At 38.4% G+C, this 25,819-nt stretch overlaps 1 protein-coding gene across 5 annotated transcripts in view; it reads left to right on the top strand.

The window, feature by feature from the left end:
• Positions 1 to 24,720, top strand: part of Slc36a4 (solute carrier family 36 member 4) — a 46,107-nt gene extending 21,387 nt beyond the window's left edge. For 4 of the 5 annotated variants that reach the window (XM_069989534.1, XM_069989535.1, XM_069989536.1 and 1 more), the window contains 5 exons: positions 5,557 to 5,784; positions 7,515 to 7,613; positions 10,086 to 10,255; positions 14,418 to 14,587; positions 20,037 to 24,720. In XM_069989534.1, the coding sequence (XP_069845635.1) occupies positions 5,557 to 5,784; positions 7,515 to 7,613; positions 10,086 to 10,255; positions 14,418 to 14,587; positions 20,037 to 20,344 (975 nt within the window). In that variant the 3' untranslated portion in view covers positions 20,345 to 24,720. The remainder of the gene's footprint in view (positions 1 to 5,556; positions 5,785 to 7,514; positions 7,614 to 10,085; positions 10,256 to 14,417; positions 14,588 to 20,036) is intronic. The other variant, XM_069989538.1, reaches the window with a different exon arrangement.
• Positions 24,721 to 25,819: the final 1,099 nt, after the last annotated feature.

Genomic DNA, 25,819 nt, shown 5'->3' on the forward strand with positions numbered 1-25,819 from the left:
GTAACTGCAGAAGTGTCAAGGACTGGTGAGAGCAAATAGAGAGCTGTAGAAACAGCAGCAGTTAGCAGTCACAGTTCTACCATCAGTTTCAGTGCTCTCCTTAGCATCACTTTTTTACAAATGGTGTGCTTTGGATTTTACAAGTATTTAATTCCACAAGTTGCATAATCCTAGAAATGCTAATCCATTCTGTGACAGTTGATGGTCTACAAATGATAAGATATACTACTTTTGATTTGAATTTATGTTTTTTGCTGGTACCAGGGCCTCACACTCACACTCAGCTTTCTTGCTGGGCTGATGCTTCTTGAGATACCTCTCCAGTTCAACATTTTTCTGGTTATTTGGAGATGGAATCCTCTGAGATTTTCTGCCTAGGCTGACCTAGAACCTTGATCTTCCAGATCCCAGGAGTGAGCCAGTGGTGTTCAGCAAGACATACCATATTGGTAGTTATTTGTACAGTAGAAATAATAAATTCTAGGATTGTGCAAGATGGTAGAAGCCTACTTTTTCTAATATCTTCTAATACAGTTATGACTGGCTGTCTTTGAATCTACAAATAATACTAATAATGCCCTATAATTTTATGCTTACGAGCTGTGATGAATAGCATTTAATATTTGTAATCTATAGTGTGAGTACACCGCTCATTTTGTGAGCACCTTATAAAGCATGAGCCATGTGTCCCAGAGGCATGTGGAACTAGGCTGAAGTCTGGGTCTCTAACATAGTTGCTGCCTGTTACGCATTTATTTACTTACTTAATTTTTAAATAGTGACTTGCTTTGGCCTCCAAATCATGGTCTTTCTCCTGCTTGGTTTATAGTTGTGCTCCACTACAAGTGGCTTTCCACCCACCATTTTAATTATCATTGAAAGGGATATATCTGATTTCAGGGTGTGTGTGTGTGTGTGTGTGTGTGTGTGTGTGTGTGTGTGTGTGTGTGTGTGTGTGTGTGTGTGTGTGTGTGTGTGTGTGTGTGTGTGTGTGTGTGTGTGTGTGTGTGTGTGTGTGTGTGTGTGTGTGTGTGTGTGTGTGTGTGTGTGTGTGTGTGTGTGTGTGTGTGTGTGTGTGTAAAAACTGGAGAAAAGTTTTGAATGACCTTATATAAAATATCATTTACTTCCAAAGTCGAATGGAAAAGTTTAACTCATTCGTACACATACCAGAAGATGAGTAAGAAAAGTTGTAGTAGCCTGTCTCAGGTGTAATAGCCTGTCCCGGTAATCCACGCTACAGGAAAAATAGAGATGGGAGTGAAGCAGGAGAATAAGTGTGGTGGGTTCTCGTTCTGCAGTAGTATCGAAATAACACCAGGAGTGATGAGCACAGTTTAAAGGATTCATTCAGTAAAGAGCAAGCAGAGGCACCCTCAGAGGGATGAGCAGCTGGATCCCGATACCTGCTGTCCCACTGCATAGTCCTGTTGCCTCTGTCCCCTCCTTTTTCTCTCCTCCTCTCAGGCACTCTATCAGATTATGACTAGTATGTTTGAAGCAAGCCAAACCTCCAGGGCAATAGCCATAGGATGGCTAGCTGGCCTGGGCTCATGAGTGGTTTGTTTGAAACAGGCCAGACCCTCTTCTGGAGGGTATCCCAAGAAAGGTGGGTTTGGCCTGAGACACATCAGGCCCCAGGCCCTCCCCTGCATGGTGGTTTGTAGGAGGGCTGGCCTGGGTTAGATGAGACCTAAGACCCTCCCCTGGGTGTTAGCCATGGAGGGGGGTTCAAGCCCTGGGTGGTGGCTACTGGTGGGGGAGCGGGAGAGCTGTCCAAACTGGTTTGCTGATGTCGTTGAGGAGGATTGAAGTTTGAGGCCAGCTCAGGCAAAAACAATGAGACTGTCTTTAAGGAACAAGCTTGGTATGGTGGTGGATGTCACAAGTATGCAGGAGACAGATGGAGGAGGAGTATGATTTGAGTGGAATCTGGCAAAAAGAGACCCTCTACAAAAACTAAAATGAAAAGGGCTGGTGTAGAGTGCTTAAAAAATTTAACTGTTATTATTAAGGTGATGTACAGAGGGGTTACTGTCTCATAAGTCAGTGTCACCCCTTCCTTTGGTGTCTTGCAGTTTCTTCCCCCATCTCACCCACAAGGTGTATAGACAAATTGTATAGTTCATTTTCAATATAGTGTCTACTGAGTACCAGTGTTACATTTGTTCGCCTTTTGTCCCTCCATTTCTGTGCCCTTCCTTCCCTCCTTACACCCCTAAAAGACATAAATGTGGACACAGACAAAAACCAAGAAACAAAAAAAAAACCCAAACAAAAACAATTCCATCTTCACCAACAGCACAAGTGATGTAAGTGGTAGAGCACTTTTCTAGCAAGTGTAGGGATCTGAGTTCAAACTAGTACTGCAGAAGAAAAAAAAAAGTAAAACTGGCTCTGGAAAGTGAGGAGGTTGCCTGTTTTTTGGAAGCCTCAAAGCATCATGGAAAAAGGCATGCAGTGAGACTTTAGAAAAACAAAAACAAAAACATTGAACTTGAAGTTAGCACGTGATCCAGGCAGTGCAGTCATGGTCAGGGCAGCAGCTGGGGCTGGAGTCTTTGGCTGTCGCTGTCGGTGGCAGCCAGGGCCCAGAGACCTTGGCTTTCAGCAGAGGTGTCTTTTCACAGCAGCACACAGCAACATCCACTGCTTAAGTAAACTTTACCAATTACTACTGCTAGAATTAAAATTATAGGATTGTTTGTGCCTTAATCTACATGAAGTTGAAGGTGCAGTATTTCATTAATTTAGTGAATTGCGGGTTTAGTTGTTGTCAGGAGTGCTTGGTAGCTGCGACATGCTCCTGATGATTCCAGTCCATCCTGGTCCTAGAGTAGCTCCTGTGTCTTATTTTAAGATACCCTGGATAGGCACTGGTGGCTCATGCCTAATTAGCTACTCAATAGACTGAGATCTCGAGGACTGAGTTTTAAAGCCAGCCCTCACAGAAACAGTCATGAAATTCTGTGTCCAGAATATTTGATCAGAAAAAAAGCTGGTGGTGAGGCCTAGTTCAAGTGGTTCAAGAGAATTGTGCAAGCTTGAAACCTTGAATTCAGACTTTGGTACTGGCAAAATAAAAGAAAAAAAGATTAAAAGATGCTCTGGGAATTTTCACATATGTAAGATAGTGTATCTGAGCCAGGAGGTTGGGAAAGGGATGTTATAGTAAGAGTAAGAAGGAAAATTCCTGCTCTCAGATTTGACTCACACCCTTGGTTAAGGCCCTTTTTTGGGTCCAGCAGTCTCATTGTTGGTAAAACAGAAATGATAACAGAATCTCCCTCTGTTTCTCATAACCTTGTTGTGAGACTCAGCAGATAAAAGTTTTGTGAAAAAGCCTTTGTAAAATACAGCACAGTATTCAAATGTAAGGGAGCACAACTTTTATTTAGCTTTACCGAATAACATAATCTGCTTTTAGAATTTTAACCATTAAATTACTAAGACATTGAAAAGTCGATATGTAGTGCATTTTTACTAAATTTGAAGTCTAAATGGAAACAACTGAATTTAGTAATTTTATTTTATAATATTTATTCCAGTGTTTTACATTTTGGTAAACATGTGAGACCATAGGAAGTCCTATTAGAGAGCCATCTCTGTCTCTAGAGGGCACCAAAGGACTCAAATGTTTACCTGATTCTTGCTCTAGGTATGTATCTATGTTTTTGTTTTATTGTATTTTTTAATCAAGAATTTTTATTACTACTAGCCTACCAGAGAATGCTAAAGCATTAGCTGTCTGTGAAAGAATTAGTTTAAAATTCCTAAGTATGTGTTAGCTCAAATATCTCTGTAAAATTGTTTATCTAACTACCTTCTTTTGCCAAAACTTGTTAGAACTTCACTTTCACCAGAGGTACTACTTTGATAAGTAATACTTGGCTCTTAAGTAACTTAGTTACTAGAGAAAATTGAGTCCACAATAGTATGTTTTGTTAAAATCCAAGTAATATGAATTGACAATTTTGTTTCCATTTCCACTGTAGAAAATAAAACATAATTCAGGTGGCCACTGATTGATGCCTGTAATACTAGCTACTCAGGAGGATGAGTTCAGAGGATCACGATTTTAATCCATTCTGGGCAGAAAAAGTCGAGATTCCATTTGCAGTTAACTAGCATTAACTCCAGTTTACTGGAGGTGTGGCTCAAGTGGTCAAATGCTAGCCATGAGCAAGTTGTATGAGGGCCTAAGTTCAACCTCTGGTACTGGCACACACACAAAAGAAGAAAGTACAACATTTTTATGGCCAATTGCAAGACAGTGCTGAGCTGCATTTTCTAAATGAGACCTGTTGTAACTTCTTGGTCTGCTAGAGTTTCAAATTGACTCCATAGCTGAATAATGTGGTAGATACTGTCCCTATATCTGAGTTACATCCCTACCATCCCAGTGTACATTCATAGTCACCTTAACCACTGCTTAAAATGGATGATTAAATGTAACACCTCAGTCTTGTTGAACTTTTACTTTGTTGGCCTCTTAATGAGAAAGTGTCACAGTGGAGGCCAGATGAGTGCTTGGTCAGAGCACCTCTCTGGGGTGCAGTGTTGGTTATCATGTAGCTGTTCTGAACCTAGAACCACCACTCACTGATATTATGGGCATTTTACATCTCTAAGCCTCAGCTTTCTGAAGTTTAAATTGAAATTAATACTAAATCTATTTCTCAGAGCCATTTGGAGGATTAAATGAGATATATAAAGCATATAGTTGAGTACCTGATACATAGAAAATACTAAAAATTATCAGCTCTTACTATTCGCATTTATTTTGACAGGAATGTATGTAGATACATGATAATGTTCAAAGGAGGGTACAGTGTTTGGGGAAAATTGGCATTTTAAATTGTAGTATGCTTTCCCTCCCTGGCCTTTGTTTTAAGATTTTTCTCTAAAGTCTCCTATAATCTAAATTCTATTTTAGTAAGTGGTATCATATGATTAAATTATGTAATTATATTAGTATTTATTTTGAAATCTGAAAATTGGGTTAAAGAAGTGGGTAAGAAGTTAATTATCTTATAGCTTTTGCTCTAGCAGAAGTTAATTACTGTGGAACATATGCACTTCCACGTGTTTGACAGTAGTAACTAGTGATGATGATTTATAGACAGTTTTTTACAAATTTTGAAGTTGGCTATGATTTTGCATTTTACTTTGGCTGCTGTACACTTCTGAGAGGAAGTTAGCACCTGGGTCCTACACTGAAGAAGGCAAGCTAGATCAATGGGGAGCTCCCAGCTTTGGTGTAGGTCTTTTGTATCTTTGCTGGAATTAGGAGCATAATAGCTAGAAAGCTTCAAAATAAATTAATGAATTAATCCTCATAATTTCCTAGTGAACCGTATAAGACAGTTATTTACCTTGGTTATCCTATATACTTGATATATTTCTAGGAAACCTGAGTATTTTGAAAAAATCTAATTATGTTCTTGTAAAACATGTCATAGGAACTTATCATACAGTATGTAGATTATGATTCTCTGTCTCTTTTGTGTGGTACATAGATTTCCTCCATTCATATCTCCTTCTAATCTTGTATAGGTTCATGAAGGATTCCTGGAGAGTAAAGCATTTGTTTTGAATAGTACCAATTCATCCAGCGCCTGTGAGAGAAAAACTGTCGACCTAAGGATATATATGCTTTGCTTTCTTCCATTTATAATTCTTTTGGTCTTCATTCGAGAGCTAAAGAATCTATTTGTGCTCTCATTCCTTGCCAACATTTCTATGGCTGTCAGTCTTGTGATAATCTATCAATATGTTGTTAGGGTAAGTATATTTTTAACTAAATGTCATGTATGAGTAAAGCTAGTTTACTTTGAAGGTAACAGTGCTGATGTGCAAAAACTGGTGCATTGATGGACCACAGTGACTAAGCAGTGACTTGATTTTCTTTTGAGGATTATTATTAACTAGAAATGTGTATGAGTAAGCACAGGCTTTGTAGTCAGGTCTGGTTTTATACTCCACCAGATATAAGGATCAGTCACAAGGTGTATTGAGAGAGAGAGAGAGAGAGAGAGAGAGAGAGAGAGAGAGAGAGAGAGAGAGAGAGAGTGTGTGCGTGTGTGATTTTCTGTTACTTGTAAACTTTGATTTGCTCCCCCAGCTTTAGTCCGCTGCCTCTCTGCAGGCAAGTAACTGCGTTATCTCAGTGTGTGCAGCACCCTAACTGATTTTATTGTCCACAGTCTGGAGTTTCTTTATCTAACTTCCTTAAAATAATCTCTGGGGAATTCCGAAGATTTCAACGTTTTTTTAAAAGCATATTTGTAAGATTGTTTTTGTATGTGTTTGTGCATTTTTTCTGTGTGACTTTCATTTTCCAAAGGGGCCAGTGAGCCTAAAAACATTGAGAACCTTTGTTTGATTCCTTATCCAGTGCTACTTAACTTAAGATACTGCTTTCAGGGTAATGTTGGTCAAGTCTCCATTAACAATTCATTGCAAACTCTTGGTGGGCCAGATTTTATTTTTCCCTTTGAATTCCCTCATTCTCTCTCACAGTACCTAAGAGGAAAGAGAGACTCACTTAGTCTGGGGTTCATGACCCATTAGCTGAATATGTAGGACTTAGTGGATCAGGAAAGGCCACTCCCTGGATGAGAGAGCAGAGGAGCCCAGAAATAGCATCCTGCTTGTCTTTAGTCTTAGTTTAGTAATGCCCAGTGTTCTATACCTTTAGGGACCTTTCATCATCAGCCTAGGGTGGTTTAGTCATATTTTACCTTCACAATGCATAACACACAAGGTACTCCAGGCCTTTCCATTCCCCATATTGCCTTAGTGCTTTTATACTTGAGCTGCTTTGTACATAAGCTTTCCTTAGCCTTGAATTCACCTAGTTAGGCTGAGAATACAGGAACATGGGGCACTAGGGACCAGACCTGGATGTCTGAAAGAAGCAGCCTTGGGGAGCCAGAGTCTTGAAGATGTGCTGTTTGTGAGTATGTGCAGATTGTGCGAGCTGGAACTAAGGCTGTGGGCCAGGGATAAGTAATCAATCAGAGTCCATTTACATGTAGATAAATGTGGTTGAAAACTAAGCACTGAATCCAGAAGATCCCTTGGATCTTCTGAGCAGCAGAGCCAAGGGAGAAAGCCCTTTAGGAAAGAGGTATCTTTGAGAACTGGAAGAGCAGTGACAGGAGGATGCAGACAACTATGGTGGGCAGTAACTGACATTGTGGCTCTTGGCTCAGACCCAAGCGTGCCTGTACCTTTCCTGTTGTAACAGGAGCCATACCTGGGGCATGCAGCCTGGGGCTGGCAGCTGGGAACAGATACTCAGCATTTTCTCTGAGGGAGTGTTGGGGCTAGAGGGCAGCAGCTGCTATGGCCTTGAAACCCTTGCAGCCCAGTCATGTCGAGCACAGGGTGCTTGACATGTTTATCCAAAGACACACTCACTTGCATAATCCTCAGGATAGTATGGTTTTGCTCTTTCATTTTAAGTGGTTTAAAATAAGTAATAGTGTAAATTTTCTTCCTTTCTGCAGAACATGCCAGATCCCCACAATCTTCCAATAGTGGCTGGTTGGAAAAAATACCCACTGTTTTTTGGTACTGCTGTATTTGCTTTTGAAGGCATAGGAGTGGTAAGAATTGGCATTTCTTATTAAACTCCTAGGTCAACATTAGGACTGTATAGACAAGTGGCATAAAGTACATGCTTTCCATTTTGTTTTAGTTGGCTTTATTTCTAAACATGATTTCCCTATGGACTTGGTAGTTCTTCCTCAAACTAGTTAGCTTACTCAGATATCTCCTCTAATTGTTTTTCTTCATGTGTAAATAAGAATGTTAGACTAGGTGATTTCAATCATTTTGTTATGGCAATTTTCAAACCTATTCATAATTTTGAATACTGTAATGAACTCCTATGTAAGTATTATACAGTTTTGAAAAATCAACTCAGCCAATTCTGTACTGTCTATATCACACATATTCAACTACATTTCAAATGCAGTATATTGTAGTCTGGATTATTTGTAGAGAATTTAAATAGTTACTGTTATATAAAAGTCAAATACAGATTTTCCCTTAGATAAATGCATATCATGTTTGTTTTGAAGAACACAAGTTAACAAAAGGCTAACGCCAAGAGAGACAAGCCTCCTGAGTTTCCTGGGATCTTAAATATTTACATTCAAGGTGTGCACAGTTTATTTAGAGCTTAGAATTAGTAGAAGAATATTGATGTCTAATCTATTCCAGAGTTGGATGATTTGACACTGTCAGCATCTGTCCATATGAACTGCAGACAGATCAAAGAAATTTTTTTATATTATTTTACTTGGAGATTTCTTCTCTGAGTTCTTTAGAGAATTTTCAGCTCCAGTTATTACTATTATAGACAAAACTGCTGACTTTAGTTTCTGTCTTTAGTAAGTTCTAGTATCTCATCAATTATTTGGTATTTCCAGCTAAGTGTTGTTTCCCTGACATCTCAAATTCAGCAACTCCAAAGTTCAGCGCATACGTTCTCATCCAAGCCATTTTCATTTTCTCATTTCCCCTGTTCTTTCACCTTTACTTTTCATTGCTTAAGCGTGAAACATTGGAGTAGATTCTTTTTAGTCTGTTTTTGGTTCCCTATGTCAGCCAGTTATTTATGTTTCTTGGAGTCTATTCCGCGTAGAAGATTACATATATACAACACCTACAGTGCTGCAGCACAGCAAGAGGCTGTGCTCACTTCTCTTTTGCTGGCTGTATTGGCACCATTCTGGAATACCACCTGAATTTCAAATCTCCAGATTGACATCCTATACTCTGCTGTTCTTCACTAGAAACTAGTGATTCTGTGTGGAACCTGGTTGCTCTTGAGCAAGGGGCTTAAGTGGGCTGTGCGTGAGGGTATCCCTATGCTTTAGAATAATACCATATTTCAAAACATTATTAAATAAATGATATTTATATTACACAGTGTCTTTTATTATATAAGATTATATGTCCAAACCCACTGAGGATTAATTTTTTTAAAAAATTTGATTGTTTTCAATTAGTCTTTGCTTACTACTTTAAAAGTTTTATTTTTTACACAAAGTTATTTATTGGTCTTATTCATATTGACAGATAGTAGTTACTGCAAGGTAGATATGGGAACAGTTGGAGATGCGTGTGTGGGTTAATAGACACAAATGCATTTCCTAGCTCTCCCTGAAACTACCATAGCTGAGTGAACTTGCCAATGGTAAACAATGAAGATCGCATGTTGGATAAGAAGGGCATCCCTGTGAGGTATTCCCTTCCCCCAAACCTACCATCCCAGTCTCTTCACAGGAGAGCATTTGATAGACCAAAGTTAGAAGGACAATATGTAAAACAGCTTACTAATAATATTGCTCAAACAAATGTTAGGATAATGAGCAACAAGGGAAGATTGAGAAAGAACCACCAAATAGAGGAATCAAGTGCAGTGTGGTATTCTGGATGGGACACTGAACAGATAAAGGAACATTAGTGGAACAACTAATGCAATCCAAATCAAGGTTTTTTTGTACTTTTTTTTTATTGTAAATATACTGTACAGAGCTGTTACTGTTACTTGAGCAAGGTAATGAGTACATTTCCTATCAAGCATTGTTGCTTCCTCCTTTGTTTTTCCCCTACCATCCCTTCCCCAAATGAAGTTTTAAGTTTGGTTAGTCATGTACCAATGTTGGTTCATAGTTGTAACAAATGTAACATGATAACAAATATTAAAAGCAGGCAAAGTTGTGTCAGGGTATATGAGAGCTCTCTGTTACCTTTCCAACTGTTATGTAAATAGAAAATTATTCTAAAATAAAAAAGTTATTTAAAAAACAGGGTGTAACAATGAAAAAAAATTTAAATCTGAAAAACACCTGACAAGTTTGCCTGCTAGGAGCAGATTTTCAGATCTTAAGAATTTAACAATGTGTACTATTGAAAAATAGCACATAGACAATATTTTAATTAATACATGTGTTGTTTTAAAAGAAGGATTTTACATCTAGACTAAGAAAAGACCGATTTGTCTATATAAGAGACACTGAATCATTCTTATTCTGAACTACTTGCATCCTGTTCCTGTTTTATTTTAGGTCCTTCCTCTGGAAAACCAGATGAAAGAATCTAAACGTTTTCCCCAGGCATTGAATATTGGCATGGCTATTGTCACAGCTTTGTATGTTACACTGGCTACTTTGGGATATATGTGTTTTCGTGATGAAATCAAGGGCAGCATAACTTTAAATCTTCCCCAGGATGTATGGTACGTGGAGATGAGCTTCTAAATTCTAGTTCATATATTTTGTGAATGTAATTTACCAATATTTGAATTTCATACTTGAATTTTTTTTATTTAAACTTGTGGAATCTCACTGTGATTTATTGGAGTAACTAGATTTTTTAATAATTCTCAAGGAAAAACCATCTATGAATTTATGAATCTTTGTGATATGTTTTAAGAAAGGATCTTACAAATAAGTTGTACCAGATTTCAATCAACCCTAAAAGCAAAATACGCATTATTTTAGTACTAACACACATTAATCTTTTTCAAAAAAAACGAATACCTGTATTTGCTATCAAAAAGGCAAGCATGCTGGGTTTCTGATGAGACATCCCATCATTTTATGGCTCTCTTTGTTTTCTGGTCAACTTTAGACTGTGTACCTCTAATCCTTTCGTAGTCTAGTTGGGACTCATAGATAATGTAGTGTTGTGTCTTAGTACTTTGTTTAATATGGAAGCCATGTTAACCTAAATGAAACAATATGTAAGGTTCTTTCTTCAGGCGTCAGTCTTTGGAAATTTCAAAAAGGTATTGCTAGTGAATACTCACCTTTAAAATGGAATGTAGTAGCTTAGTTTTGATAAATGCAAAGATTAAGTGCTAAATTGCTGATTTAATTAATGCCATTCTACTTCAGCTATGTGGATAGATTCTGTGAATGTCTCACAGGGCAGTGAGAACCAGCAACAGTAGGAATGACACTTTCTGACTGACTTCCTGATGGGAATCAGAAATCATCTCTCCTAAGCGATTTTCACTAGAAGTGAAAGCCTGCAAAATGTATCCCAAGAAACAACAAGAATCTGAGAAAAATAAGAAAACAAGTTAAGAGAAATAGTTCCTTTTAAGAAATTTGTATTGGTTTCCACTGTGGAGATAGGATTTGTGTGGCTGATAATCTTATTATTATTATTTTTTTTGGCCTCTGTAGCTGTAGGACTGTTAAATTCATATGGTCATAACTAAGCACCTAAAACAATAGTGATGACTATATGGGAATAGAGTTGATAGTCTCTGTAAAGTGACTTTTAGAATAGAGTAATCCTGGGATTGTATATATATTGTTCTTCTGAATAGGCTTCTGGTGTTTTAACTCAGGAGGCTTTGGAAAGTGAAGGGTGTGTTACTTTTCAGCTGAGCTTGAAAGACAACAATTGTCACAAAGGCATCCTGGGCAAGTAGTTGTGTCTACCAGCTCTGAAGCTGTAAGACCTTTTGATGCCAAGTTGATTTATACTTTTGGCATTTATAAGGGTTATTGCTTCAAGAAAAGTATAGATTAGAGAAGCATCATTTTTTGTGTGTGTTGGTCCTGGGGCTTGACCTCAGGGCTTGGGCATGGTCCCTGAGCTGCTTTTGCTCAAGGCTGGTGCTCTGCCACTTGAGCCACAGTTCCACTTCTGACTTTTTGCTGGCTGATTGGAGATGTGAGTTTCATGGACTTTCCTGCCCAGGCTGGCTTTGATTTGTGATCCTTAGATCTTAGCCTTCTGAGTTGCTAAGGATTACAGCAGCTGACTTCTGAGGCATCTTTTTAAATAACTATTTATGAGTAATAGTGCTCAATGAATTTTGCTTTTAAAATAAGAGTATAATTTGAAGGTGATAATGAAGTAAATGTGAAATTCTGAGCTTAGAGCATTAGCAGTTCAAGTGCAGAGGGTCTGCCCCCTCTCCATAACCTGGACAATGCTTAATGCCTGGGAGGCTTAATGCAGTTCTCACATGACCACTTCTGGTCCTAGTCAAGTAATGCTATAACAGTAGTGTTTTCCCAAAAAAAGTAATGGTTAGCTTTCTGTTACTGTAACAAGTGTCTGAGTCAATAAACTTATAAAGTAAAAAAAGTTGATTGTGGCTTGGATCACTTAGGTTTCAGACCATGAATAGTTGTCTGTTGCCTTGAACTTGTGGTTAGGGCAGCTCATCATGGCAGAAGCACATGACAGAGAAAAGCTTGACCCTCACTTCCATGGGGAAGTGGAAAACCTGATCAGAAGGGGATTGAGTTCCCCTGCACTGTAGGACTGTTAAATTACTAGTCACTAAGCACTTAAGCACACTGTGTGTCCCCTAAAAGTAGAACTTCCACACACCCTTCATTCCTCTCTGTAACCTCAAGATCTCCCCTAAGCTTCCCTCTTAAAGGTTACACAAATTCCCCAAACCCCAAGCTGGGCAGTAGGCTCTTACACTGACCACTGGGAGATGGTCACACAAACCATAGCAATAACTCAATTATAGAGGGAAGAGAACAATCCCTTGGGGGCAGAACCCCAGATGACCTGCTTTCAGCATAGCATCAGTTTGTGTTCTGTTTTTACAAATTCATCTTCTGCATTCTACTTCATAATAGCTGCATTGTTTTTATAAACATATTTTCCACCCCAAATAAAGAACTTTGAATAATTTGGACTTCACAAAGATCTACCACACTTAGACTACAGTTTTTAGAACCCCTAGCACACTACCATACACTGGAGGGGTGTGTATATAATATATATATATATATATATATATATATATATATGTATATATATATATATATATATATTATATACACACACACACACACTCAGAGAAAACACAGGCTGAGTACAAGGAGAATAAGCATGAGGAGGAAACAGCCTGCTTCAATACTGGCTCTCAGATACCTGCACAAATAAATTTGTGATGGGCCCAGTAACACAGGCTGAAACATATGTTCCTTTTCATAAGGGTTGATTTGAAGAATTGTTCCATTGAGTTGTACGTAGATAGTGTGTTTTCACACAACATCAAGTTCTGACATATTACTGAGTATTACTTTAACTTTTAGATTTCTTAGCAGCATGGAGGTTCTAGGTGGGAAAAGTGTATGGGATTGATTTGAAAGAGGGCTGGGAAGTGGTAGAGTGCTCGCCTTGCATGCTTGAGGCCCTGGTCGATTCCTCAGCACCACATAAGCAGAAAAAAAAAAGCCGGAAGTGGCGCTGTGGCTCAAGTGATAGAGTTGCTAGCCTTGAGCTGAAGAGCTGAGGGACAGCACCCAGGCCCAGAGTTCAGGCCCCACGACTGGATCCCCCCCAAAAAAAATAATAATAAAAAAAGAGACATAGAGAGGATGGGGAAGGGCATGTGCAGTTGTGGAAGCTGGCAGCAGAGCTGTTAAGTATTGCCTTGAATTTGTGCTTGGGGGGAGTGAATACCACATCATAGAATGTTTTCGTTTTGCTTCAACTCTTCTAATGGTAACTTATAGAATTCAGAAGAGAAGATGAAGGTACCTTTTAGTTTCAAAGGAAGATTAAAGGTGTGGAAGATCAGGACAACTATTGAGTAGTGATGGTCTAACAAATTCTGAAGAGGACAGGAAATAGCTAATGGTATTTGTATCTGTATTTAAGGGCCCCTGGTATTGGCATATCCCTTGGTAGGAACAAAGACCTTCCTTTTTAGTTTCATTTGTTTTGAAACACTGAGCTACAAAGTGCTAAGTTTCCTTCGATGAGATAGTAACCCAACCCTTCTATTTCCAACTGGTATAGGGTAGTATATGTAAGTTAGAGAACTTTGTAAGATGAAGCCTTATCAGATGGCATGATACTTCTGCAGCTTAAGGACACGCCCGACAAGGTTTTCAAGCAAGGAGAAATAAAATTCAGAATCAATATGTTTTTTTTTTTCTACACACAGATCACTGAGATTTTGATTCAGGATTTCAAAGACATACAGATATGCTACATCCTTAAAAAGAAAGTTGAAGCAACATTAGTTCTTTGTGGAGCAGTCATCATCTTACAACACTGGCTTAGCCTTAATTAAAACCTTTCCAACGATATGTTACAAACATTTGTGTGCCAGGCTTGTGAGCTGTCTATATATCATCTACAGATTTCATTAGTGGAGGGTCAGTTAGTGTTTTCATTTATGTTTTTTAACCCAGTATATTCTTTTTTTTTTTTTCCTTATGTGGTGCTGTGGAATCGAACCCAGGGCCTCATGCATTGCAAGGCAAGCGCTCTACCACTGAGCCCCCCCCCAGTATAGTCTATCCTAAGTTTATGTTATCGATTTCTTATTTATAAAAATAAACAAAAGGAAATGTAGACTACGAAATGTAGACTAAGAAAGACTAATTTCTGATTTTTTCCAACAGGTTGTATCAGTCAGTGAAAATTCTATATTCCTTTGGCATTTTTGTGACGTATTCAATTCAGTTCTATGTTCCAGCAGAGATTATTATCCCTGGAGTCACATCCACATTTCACACTAAGTGGAAGAAAATCTGTGAATTTGGGATAAGATCCTTCTTGGTTAGTATTACTTGTAAGTATCACTATATATTTATATCATACTAAATTTCCTATTGCATTTCTTAACATGAAATTTCATTCTTTGAACATTTTAAAAACTCTTTTATGCACCCAGATCTCTGTAGATGACATGATATCCTTTTTATAATAATGGTGTAGTGAATATTTATAGTGATTAAACTTTTCTTAAACTGCCAGCTTTGACTTCCTTTTTTTGTACATGTGAGCTATTTATATTCTGGATCAGCCTAAAATATATATACTCTTCTTTTTCTACTAGTAACACTGTCAAGTCAAACTCCTCAGGCCATTTGGGGAATAGCAGTATCCTTTGCTTCTATTTTTAAAGATGGCCCTATTTCACTGAAATTAAACTAATACATGGTATAAAAGTATTTGGTAGAGCTTGGTACTGGTGGCTAGTGCCTATAATCAGGAAGCTGAGATTTAAGGTTCATGTTTTGAAGCCAGCCTGGGCAAGAAAATTCCTGAGACACTTACCTTCAGTGAATCACCAAAAAGCTGGAAGTGGGGCTGGGTTCAAGTGGTAGAGCACCAGGCTTGAGTAGCAAAGCTAAAGTATAGTGCTCAGGCCCTGATTTCTAGCCTTAGTATTGGCACACATAAATATATGCACAAAAGTGTTAGATATATAAAAATGTAGTACAGAAGTACCAATTTTACATTGTATTCATCTTACATGGATTCAACAATAGTAGTTTCCTTGATTCATTAGTGATAGCTCAGATTATTAAAAAATATCAATGAGGAAAACTGGATATTGCAAAAGGAAAATGGTTTTGGTTGGCAAAGTTCTGGGTATGCTTATCTGGCCTCATAAAATGACTGTGTTTGATGAAATGTGAAAGGTCATAATTGTGTTTGAGAGTTAGGCTTTAAATTCCCTAGAGAAAAATGTTAAAATGTTGTAACAAGCATATTTTAAACGGACAACTACTTTATAAACATTTCTCCTTTTGAATATCAGTTTCTTCAGAATCAGTTATTTTTAAAGGGTTATTTGGCTTCAGTCCTAGGTACAAAGTTAGATTTATAATTTCAAAACAGTTCGTTATAGCTTTAGCTTTCATGACAGTTTGAATACAAAATAATAACTTCAGCTCCTGTGAGAAATTCAGTGGAACTTAGGGGGAACTTAGTCACACAGGGGAAGGAAAACTGAAAAGTAACAAGAAACCAGTAGACCAAAAACTAAGGCTGAATTACATGTTGGCGAGGCTACACAGTTTGTATTGGAGCACATTGGCTGCTTTTTGTCTTTTTTTTGCTATATATGAATATTTTTACACTATATACACACAACTCTGAGTCCATGATTCCTCACAGGCCTCCACTGCATAACACTGCCTCTCCTTTATTCGTCTGCTATAAACTGTCCATTTCTCTCTAGTCCAGGTTTGCACTCTACATTTGTACAGCCATTTCCTTTTGCTTTGTTCCATTTCTAGCCTTTGTCTTTCACTAGGCTTTCTGTGAGGTATCTGTGTATACATGTAAGTTTAATTTGTTCTTTTTGTAATTCAAACTTTTCATTAGTTAAATTTATCAGAAGTGTTTGTAGTGTATCTTGTAAAGTGTCTCCTTAGGTCCCTGTATGTCTGCTTTGTTGTCTGGTTGTTTTCTGTGAAACCTTTATTTCATTGGATTTGGATATTCCTAGTATTTCTGTGATGTGTTCTACCATTTTGAAGACCTTTTTGGTTTTATCTTTTGGGAATCTGTGATCTTCCTAAAAAAGGGTTCGCTCTGTTCTTGGTTGACTAGGCAGCTCATGTTCTGATCCTTTGTTGAGATTTAGTTATCTGGGCCCACGGCTTCTTGTAGGGATAGACTGTTGAGTGAAGATATAGAATTCAGTTGTGGTTGGAGCTCTACTGTTAAAATTTGCCTATCAGTTGGAAGTATTGAGGTTGTAAAGGTAAGGTGGAGGTGTAAAGGGGTCATTTTCCAGACTTGTGTATGAGTGAGAGAGGTATAAGTTTATGGAAGAATTAAAAGAGAAAAGAAGGAAGAGAGGACAGGGAGTGAGTAGTGCAAGGGAGAAAAACCTTGCATTCTACACCGAAGAAGGAAGTAGAGAGAAATTGGGTCAGACACCCTGTGCCCTAATGTTGTCTACTCTAAAAAGCCTAAGTCTATTGCTGACACTCTCCTAATTATACCTCTACTTTTGAACAGAGAAAGGCAATATGGAGAATAGGATATTGTGTGTGTATATAACAAACAACACACACATACATATCTATATCGATCTATCAGTCTATATCTCAAACCATCAGATAAACTGTCTATCAGTCTATATCTCAAACCATCAGATAAATAATCTCAGAACATTCAACTGAGTTGTAAAAAATGAAGGAGAGAAGAAAGAAAAACAAAAAGGTGCTTTTTACTCAGTATGTCAGAGATATGAGCGGCCCCTTGATGCAGTTTCTATAGGATTGGGGTTGTTATGTTTCTCTCAGTGATCAGCAGCCTCCTTTCTAAGCCCCAGTGAAGTCCTCACTAGAGCAAGTGGACTCTGACTGCTGTTGCAACTGTGCAGATTTTCCCTGTGACACAGGCAGAGTTGGGGGACTAACCATTTTTAGGAGTCTTTCCTGGTATGGGGGCGGGTCCAGCACCTGGTGTTGCTTTCCCAGGTATCTTCCTAGGTAAGTGCAGCTGCTAGGGGCGCTGCTGTCCACAGGCTGGAGTTTTTGGGTTTTAGGATTTCTGGGATTTACCATTCCCTGGAGACAGGGAACGTGGCTTTTTCCCAGGTAGCTGGAGAAGGTGTGGAGGGGAAGAGCTTACTTCTTTGCCCTCTCCAAACAGGGCCCTCTTTGGGCAGGGGAACTAGTCCAGTTACTCTGAGTCACCACAGAAGCTAGTCCCTCCAGGGAGGGGTTCCCTATGGAGTTCTTAGGGTTCCCTGAGTTTGTGTTGAGGTGGCCATCAGCATCCTTGTAAGATGTCCCTACATCTGCATTTGGCGATCTTGTGAGCCTTTTCTTGCTTTTTTGTCCCAGCTGTAGCTCTCCAGGAGCATTGCTATCTGTGCTGGACCGGACTCAGCACACTGCACAGCTGTGTAGGTGGGGTTACCTTGCTGCAGCATGTCTTTGCTGACTTCAGTCGTTGCATGCCTGTGGTATAAATCCTTTGCTAGAGTGTGTATCTTGTTTGTTTCTAGTCTGATGGGTGTGGCCCTCTGGAGGTGAAGTGTGTGCTCAGACCCTACATCTATATTTAGTCAGAGACAACTGGGGTGTTTTCCCTGTAGCTGCTTCACCATCTTCTGCCTATCATTTCCTGGCTGTTGTTTTTAGTGGCAGCTCCAACCCATGAATAACAAGCCATTCCATCAGTAATTTAAAGGACAAATTGGAGAAGACTATGAGTCTTGTTTTTATACTTCTGTGAACAGACTTTTGGTAGTATCAAGATAAGGGCATGAAAGCAACAGACCAAAACATAATGCTTTGCAGGAAATCTTGCTCACAATAATGGCATAGGGGCATATACATTAAAGGTATTGTATAGAGGGGTTACTGATTATTCTGGTTGTATAATCATGACCAGTTACAAAAGCAGAAGTTGACATATTACGGTGCCCCTAAGTAATCTCTAGATCATATGCTAACTTTTCAGTTTTATCATTGCTATTCCTTTCTGATCTAGGAAGGAATCTAGGTTGCACTTGAATTTAGTTCTCATGCCTTCTAATCTTGATGCTCCTTTTCTTTCTTGGCCTTGATACTTTTGAAATGCCAGTAGTTTTGGTAGAATTTCCTTCAGTTTGAATTTGTCTGAGATTTTCTCATCATTAAAGCTATTTTTTTTCAAAGATAGAATCTCACTATTCCAAGTGGTGTGTGTGCACAGCATGTCTGGTTTAATTAAAGTTAGGAATTTTTAACAAGAATTCCACAGGACTGATAATATACACCACCATGTCTTGTTGATGCAACCCAATCCTCCCCCCCCCCCCACCAAAGTTGTAAAGTTCGTTTTCGAAGTAAGGACTTGTACATCTCATTGTTGCAATGGGTCTGTGGGTGGGTGATTTTTATCTTTCATAGTTAAAAGTATCTTTTGGGGAAATGTGTATAGACTGAAGATGTAATCTTACCTCTTGTGGATGCTGGGGTGGAGCCAGGCCTTGAACATGCTGGGCAGGTACACTTTCACTGAATGTCACACCCAGCTTTTGTTTTTTTGTTTGTTTTTTTTTTTGTTTTTTTTTTTTTAGTCATGGGGCTTTAACTCTGGGTCTGGGAGCTGTCCCTGAGGTCTTCAGCTCAAGGCTAGCACTCTTATCACTTGAGCCACAACACCACTTCTGGTTTTCTAGTGGTTTATTGGAGATAAAGAATCTCACAGACTTTCTTGTCCGGGCTGGCTTTGAACTGTGACCTTAGCTCTTAGCCTCCTGAGTAGCTAGGATTATCGGTATGAGCCACTGGCACCTGGCTTGTTTTTTGTTTTTTTGAGACAGGGTCTCAGGTTGTTTCTGATGTTGCAGTTCTCCTACTTTAGTCTCCCTGGTACTGGGATACCTATAGTCATGAGCTACTATGCCCAGCTAAACTAATTTTTTACCACTCATTTTTGCATTCCTCAATGACTTTTTCTGCCCATTAATTACAGTGGATTTTTGCTTAATAATGATTTTCAGTTTCTGTGTGCATGTGTGTGTGCGTGCGTGCGTGCGTGCGTGCGTGCGTGCGTGTGTGCGTGTGCGTGTGTGTGTGTGTGTGTGTGTGTGTGTGTGTGTGTGCCAGAACTAGAGCTTGAACTAAAGGCCTTAGCTCTCCCTTAGCTTTGATTTTCAGTTTCCGTGTGTGTGTGTGCCAGTGTGTGCCAGAACTGGAGCTTGAACTAAAGGCCTTAGCTCTCCCTTAGCTTTTTCCATTCTACTACTTGAGCCACAGTTTTACTTTTGGCTTTGTGATGGTTAATTGGAGATGAGTCTCACTGACTCATCAGTGAGACTCAACAGCCTGCATGGGCTGGTTTCTAACCATGAACCCCAGATCTCAGCTTCTTAAGTAGTTAGGAGGCCTGATGTACCAGTGCCCTTTTTAATATGGATTGATTGGGATTCTACTGTGAATATTCATGCCTTCTGTCCTAGTATTGATATTGAACAGCCTTGTTTGTGTCTTGTGAGATGATCTATATAGCAGGCAGAGTAATGCAAATGCTTTGGAAATAAATCATTCAAACTTAGTGTAAATAAAGGACAGGCAATTCACTTGAGAAACTTCGTTCACAGGTGAAATTCCTGTTTAAGTTTCTTTGTTGTCTTTGTTTAGCTCAGAGCAAAACCTGTCAGATTTTCCTAGGAGCAAGGGTTATTATCTGCTTCCATTAATTACTTCTTGAAAAGATTACATTTAATTTTCATGTGAGTGCCAGACATTTAAACTCAGTATGCCTGCCTCTTTGTTTTCTAGGTGCAGGGGCCATTCTCATTCCTCGCTTGGACATTGTGATCTCCTTTGTGGGGGCTGTGAGCAGCAGCACGCTGGCCCTCATCCTGCCGCCTCTCGTTGAAATCCTCACATTTTCAAAGGAGCATTACAATATATGGATGGTCCTAAAAAATTTGTCCATAGCGTTCACTGGAGTGGTAGGCTTCTTATTAGGTACATATGTAACTGTTGAGGAAATTATTTATCCTACTCCCACAATTATAGCTGGAAATTCACAAAGTCCCTCTCTTAATTTGAGTTCAATTTGCTTTACACCAGGTTTTAAGTAGTATAGTCAAAGAAACGAGTCTTCTACTCTTACCTCCACTCTGAAAATGGAAGAACCAGTAAAATGCATTGCCGTGCATTTCTAAATAGTACCAAACACCTATTTCATAAAAGTAGCAAATGGTGACAGAGTTGTGGTTTATACAATAGCTATGCATTCTTAAAATTAGCTTTGCAACTAAAAAAATTATAAAGTCTACAAATTCAAAGAATAAAAATATTCTTAATTCCACAAGAAACACTGAAAGATTTGGCTTTCTTCCCCATAATTTTCTTTTACGACCCAGTTGAAAAGCTGCAGGAGTTTAACAATAGGGGATTAAATACGGGCTTAGGTGTATATACATATGCGTGTGTATGTATAGCACATGTTTGTCCAGACCATCCAGTGAACAGCAGAGTGAACTTGTTGTGTGAGGTAATGGGTTATGCATCTCTATGATGACAGTGCGTGGGACTGGGCCTGCAGCAACAAACCATGTTATCCCTATCAGAAAGCCCACAACCAGAATTATTTTTCTGCTATACTGAAGCAGTATGCAGTTTGGATTCTAATCATGAAGCACTGAGCAAGATCCTAGCTTGGTGTTTCAGTAATGCTTGAGAGGACTTTTAAAGTTTCTCCAATACACATCCCTTATTTATCACTGGAGGAAATGGAGTCCCAGAAAGGTCAAGCAGCTGGATTAGGACCGTTCACCCCAATATCAAGGAACCCTATTTTCAAACTCTGGAGCTACAATTTTTTCATTTTCCATATTGTATCCAATAATAAGAACAAATTATGCTTAGCTTAATTTTAATATGGAATCTATTTAATTACACATTACAACCTCACAATGTAAAGAAAGGAGAGTAGTGGTGGACCCCATATTTTCCACGGGACAGCTGCTGGCATTCAGCCCAGCCACCACACCACCTCAGCTGCCCTATGCTCTTTCCCTTTTTGGGGGTTGTAGGGACCATCTTCCATAATGGCAGAAAGTAGATGCTGTGACAAAACTGAGGATTTGTGCACTCCTTCCTGCCTTGGGACTTTCCTTATCAGAGTCTCATTGATTTGCATGTGCAGGGTACGAGCACTGTGAAATGAATGCTGAAGAAAAATAGAAACAGCAAAACGTTCTCTAATCAAAACTGAGACACTCCAGCATCTTACATCCATCCTACATTCATCCTTGGCTTTCAAGTGCATTTATTAACCAGCACAGAAATCTCATTGGATGGAGAAAATGAAAATTACTAAGTATGAAACATTAGAATAGGATTGTCTACAGATTTTTTAATTGACAGTTTAGAATTTGAACTTTTTATTCATCCTGGTAATACTCTAATGTGTAATACCATGAAAATACCATTAAGTTCACTGTATATATCCTCTATTTTTGTATGTAAATGTTAACTTATTCAACTTTTTTTTTGCTTACATTATTAACTCATCATCAGGTATGAGCCTGAAGATATATCAGAAGCTTTATTTTGGTACAGATTCATAAGAATCAAAACATTTTTTAAAACATCAACATTAGGTATTAACTGCCATATTTTATATCAAATCTGTTACATTGCAGCTGTAGTTACACTAAAAGATGTGGAAAAGCTAATCTTTAAACTTAACAGTATAGTCTAGATCTAAGAATAAACTAAAAGTTTTAAAATTTTATAATATGAAATTAATTAAAAATTATTTAATAGAGTGAATTTTTTGTCAGCTGCTTTCACATGTCTGTGTGTTAAAATTATCTTTGTACTTTGACCCGTTATTTCCTTATGGAATTAAGCAAGTGCAGTGGTATCTTCAATAGTTGTTCTAAGCAATAAGTACAATCTGAATTTAGCACACACAAGTTTTAAGTGTTGTCATCAGCCAGGCTTTTGTAGGCAGTAAAGTACTGCATCAGCATCTAGCTTTAGCTCACTAAGTGATCCCTGGTGCTGTGTCAGAATTTAGTTTTAGACTCACTGTGTGATTCCATGCTGCAGTACAAGAAAAGGTAGATATGCAGAAAGGAAGAAAATACTTTTAATTATTCACAAGAAACAGTATTTAGATGCAAAGTCTAACTATACTCTTACTTTAGGACAAATGACATTTATCAGCTATTTTCCTCTGATGTTTAGTTTTAATGAATCATACCATTTTCTAAAATGTTTGCAGAAGGTATTTTTACTCGTGCAGGTGTTGCTTTTTCTTTTGGGTCTGGAGAATGAGTGATTGTGTCCACCAGGTTTTCTGTCTTCTCTGTTTTGATCCAGAAAGTTGTGACTGCAGTAACCTTTGCTGCCATGGTGGTGATCTTGTCTCAGTGCTGAGAACCACGTGCTTGGCTGCTTAGAGTGAGGAGGGCTGTGCTCACACAGGTGGTTGGAGTGAGGAGGGCTGTGCTCACCAAGGTGCCTGTGCCCAGTGTGAAGCCCAGTGTCACTGTCCACTTGTCAAACACCAGATCTTTTCCCCATGTGGCCAGGTTTCTTCACAAAGAAATGAGGGATTTTTCTCCATCAGAGAGCAGTTTACTGGGTCTTATAAAAGAAAACAAATGCCATGCTAGCAAATGCCACATTGTGTTTTAGTTCTTTGCAATGAGTTTGTTAAAACCAGTTCTTATGCTGTCTTGGACAGAGCACTGTTGTAAGCAGTTTGTGATAGCATTTGTGTTGTAAATTTTCTGACAGGTGTGTGCTTGCTTAGAATTTTCATAATATTTGCTTTTCAAAGTACTGTCAACTATGAAATTTCTGTATCAGTGCTGTTCCTAGCTATGGGGAAGCATAGACCTTGCTTTCCTTAGCTGTTGTTTCTCTGCTATCAGTGTCAGTACAGCACCTGAGGAGTATGCATGGAAGCAAACACCCTGACACCTGGGTCTTGGCCTTCTCTCTCCTCACTTAAAAGGGAACAGAATAGAGTTAGGAAAGTAATCAAATTATTTCATACCAATGTTAGGGAATAAAATAATTTGGTTAAAATAACAGCATTGATAATTCAGAATGATGGCTTTTTAAACAAAATTTTGTGCTGGTCCTGGGATTTGAACTTATGGCCTAAGCTCTGTCTGTGAGCTTTTATGCACAAGGCTAGTACTTTACCACTTGAACCAAAACTCTGCTTCCAGCTTTCTGGTGGTTTATTGAATATGAGTCTCATGGGCTCTCTTCTTTGGCTGGTTTTAAACTACAATCCTCAGATCTCAGCCTCCTGAGTAGCTAGAATTACAGGTGTGAGCCACTAGCTCCTGGCTTTTTAAAAAGTCATTTTTAAATTACCTTCAAATAGTTATAGAAAAGGGTTTCAATTCAATAGTTACATGTACAGCATACCATTTCCACAGAATGTTGCATTTTTATTACATGCTTTAAGCATTTTTAATTAATTTTTTAAAAGTTCTTTTATTTTTGAATGGTGCTAGGGATCAAACCTAGGTCCTTGAATGTGTTAGGTCAGTGCCCTACATCTCGAGCCTCATGCCCTTCTCCTCACGGGACTGGCTTCAGACCAAGATTTCATCTACCTATACCTCTGACAGCTGGGATTACAGATGTGTGTACCACTATGCCTTTTGTTGAGGTGGGTCTCATGTTATTGACTGGTCCAGTCTCAAACCATGATCCTTTTAAGTAGCTGGAATTTTATTTGGGAGCCACTGCACTTGGCCTGTTTTTTGTTTTTGACATAGAGTCTCTCTAATTTGTGCCTGGGCTGGACTCAAAGTCATGATCCTCCTTGTCTCATACTCCCTACTAGCTGGAATTACAGGTATGTGCCACTAAACCTGGATGAAAAAATTGAGTTATTTTGATGATTTTGGCTCAACTAGCTTTCATAAGAAAACTTGAGAAAGTAGTAGCCCAGTTATAGAAAAGTACTTGGTAACACTAAATGGTTGACTGTGATGGTTAGTATTTATGTGGTATTTGCACTCATTAGGTCACGTGTCATGTTGAGTCTGATTGGTTTTGACCTACAAGATAAGAAAATATCCCTAATTATGGGACGGAATGGTATTTATTGCCCCACGATAAGTGAAATAAATCACTGTGATCCTTGTAGTTTCCTATTATAATTTGCCAGTTATTTGCACATATGTACATTCTCACACACAGTATAAACATTGATTTATCATTTATATTGGATGTAGAAAGATGTCTTGAAAAAATAACAAAGAAATTGCATTGGAATTTTCTTGGTAATAGGAAAAAACATGTTGATGTCCTAAATGAACAAGCTATTGGTTTAAGAGTTTCAAAAATGATTTTGTTATAAAATGTCATTGAACTTGAGTCAGGTCCCTTTTTTTGTAAAGGAATATGAAAAAAAGTTGTCTTAAAGTACTGTAACTTCGGAGATTTCAATAAAATGTGATTATTTTGCTTGCAATTGCCTTTTGAATATATGTTTTAAAAGGTTAAATGACTGACAGATGTCTAGATTGAAAATGCAACTAGTATAAAATTCTCACAATAACATTGTGATTAGTGTTTATGATTGTAATGTTTGAAATTGGTACTGATAAGATTTAAGAGGAGACTAGTAATGAAAGCATGAATCAAAAACAACCATCTGCAAATTCCCTGTTTGTGATTTAACTTACTAGGGAAAAGTCTAAGGATTCCTCAGCACCCAGAGTTCCACAAAAAATCACAGAAACTAGCGATCCATTCATAAAAAAGAATCATAAGGAAGCTCATGACAAGACTCATAAGGGGAAGATTTTAGCAAAGATTTATTTTAGTATAAATGAGTAACGAGAAATATACCTGCTCCTCACACAAAATTTGGAAATACAGACTTAAAGTGGTGGCTCTTATATGTTTTTGAGGGGGAGCTTGGCTAGTGTTTTGTCACTTAGGTCATGCCTTCAAACCAGGTTTTTGCTGATACTTTGGGTATTTGGGTATAAAGTCTCATGGACTTCTCTGCCCAGGGTAACTTTGAATTGTCCTCTGGATCTCAGCTTCCCAAGTAGCAAGATTATAGATCTGGAACATCAGCACCTGGCAAAAGATTTCTATTTTTGGTGGTAGTAGGGGTGAACTCTGAGCCTCATGCTTGGTTGAGGCTGATGCTGTACTGATTGAGGCATGTCTCCAGCCTCCAGGAATTTTATTGAGTAATTGGTAATAGAGGTGTGTGGATTTTCTGTCCTACCTAACTTTACCAGGTCTCAGCCTCCTAAGTAGCTAGAATTCTGAGTTTGACCCTTTCAATATTATTTTTAATTTCTCTGTAGCCTTGTCTATCCTGCCCAAAAGGATATTCATTGTTGTTACTACAGGGAGATGATAATTGTTTAAGCTAATAGATATACCAGATCCCTGATTTAACATTAAGCAATACATACAAATACTGAAATATCAATTGGGGCTTCATAGGTATGTATAATCTCTGTGCTATTTAAAAAAGAATAGACAAGTAAAAGTATCTTGGATAGTAGAGTAAGTATGCTCTTGGGAATCAGGTATTTCATCCAAAGATA

This window comes from Dipodomys merriami, unplaced genomic scaffold (assembly GCF_024711535.1).
Source record: "Dipodomys merriami isolate MVZ:Mamm:240054 unplaced genomic scaffold, mDipMer1.0.p SCAF_38, whole genome shotgun sequence".
NCBI classification, from domain to species: domain Eukaryota; kingdom Metazoa; phylum Chordata; class Mammalia; order Rodentia; family Heteromyidae; genus Dipodomys; species Dipodomys merriami.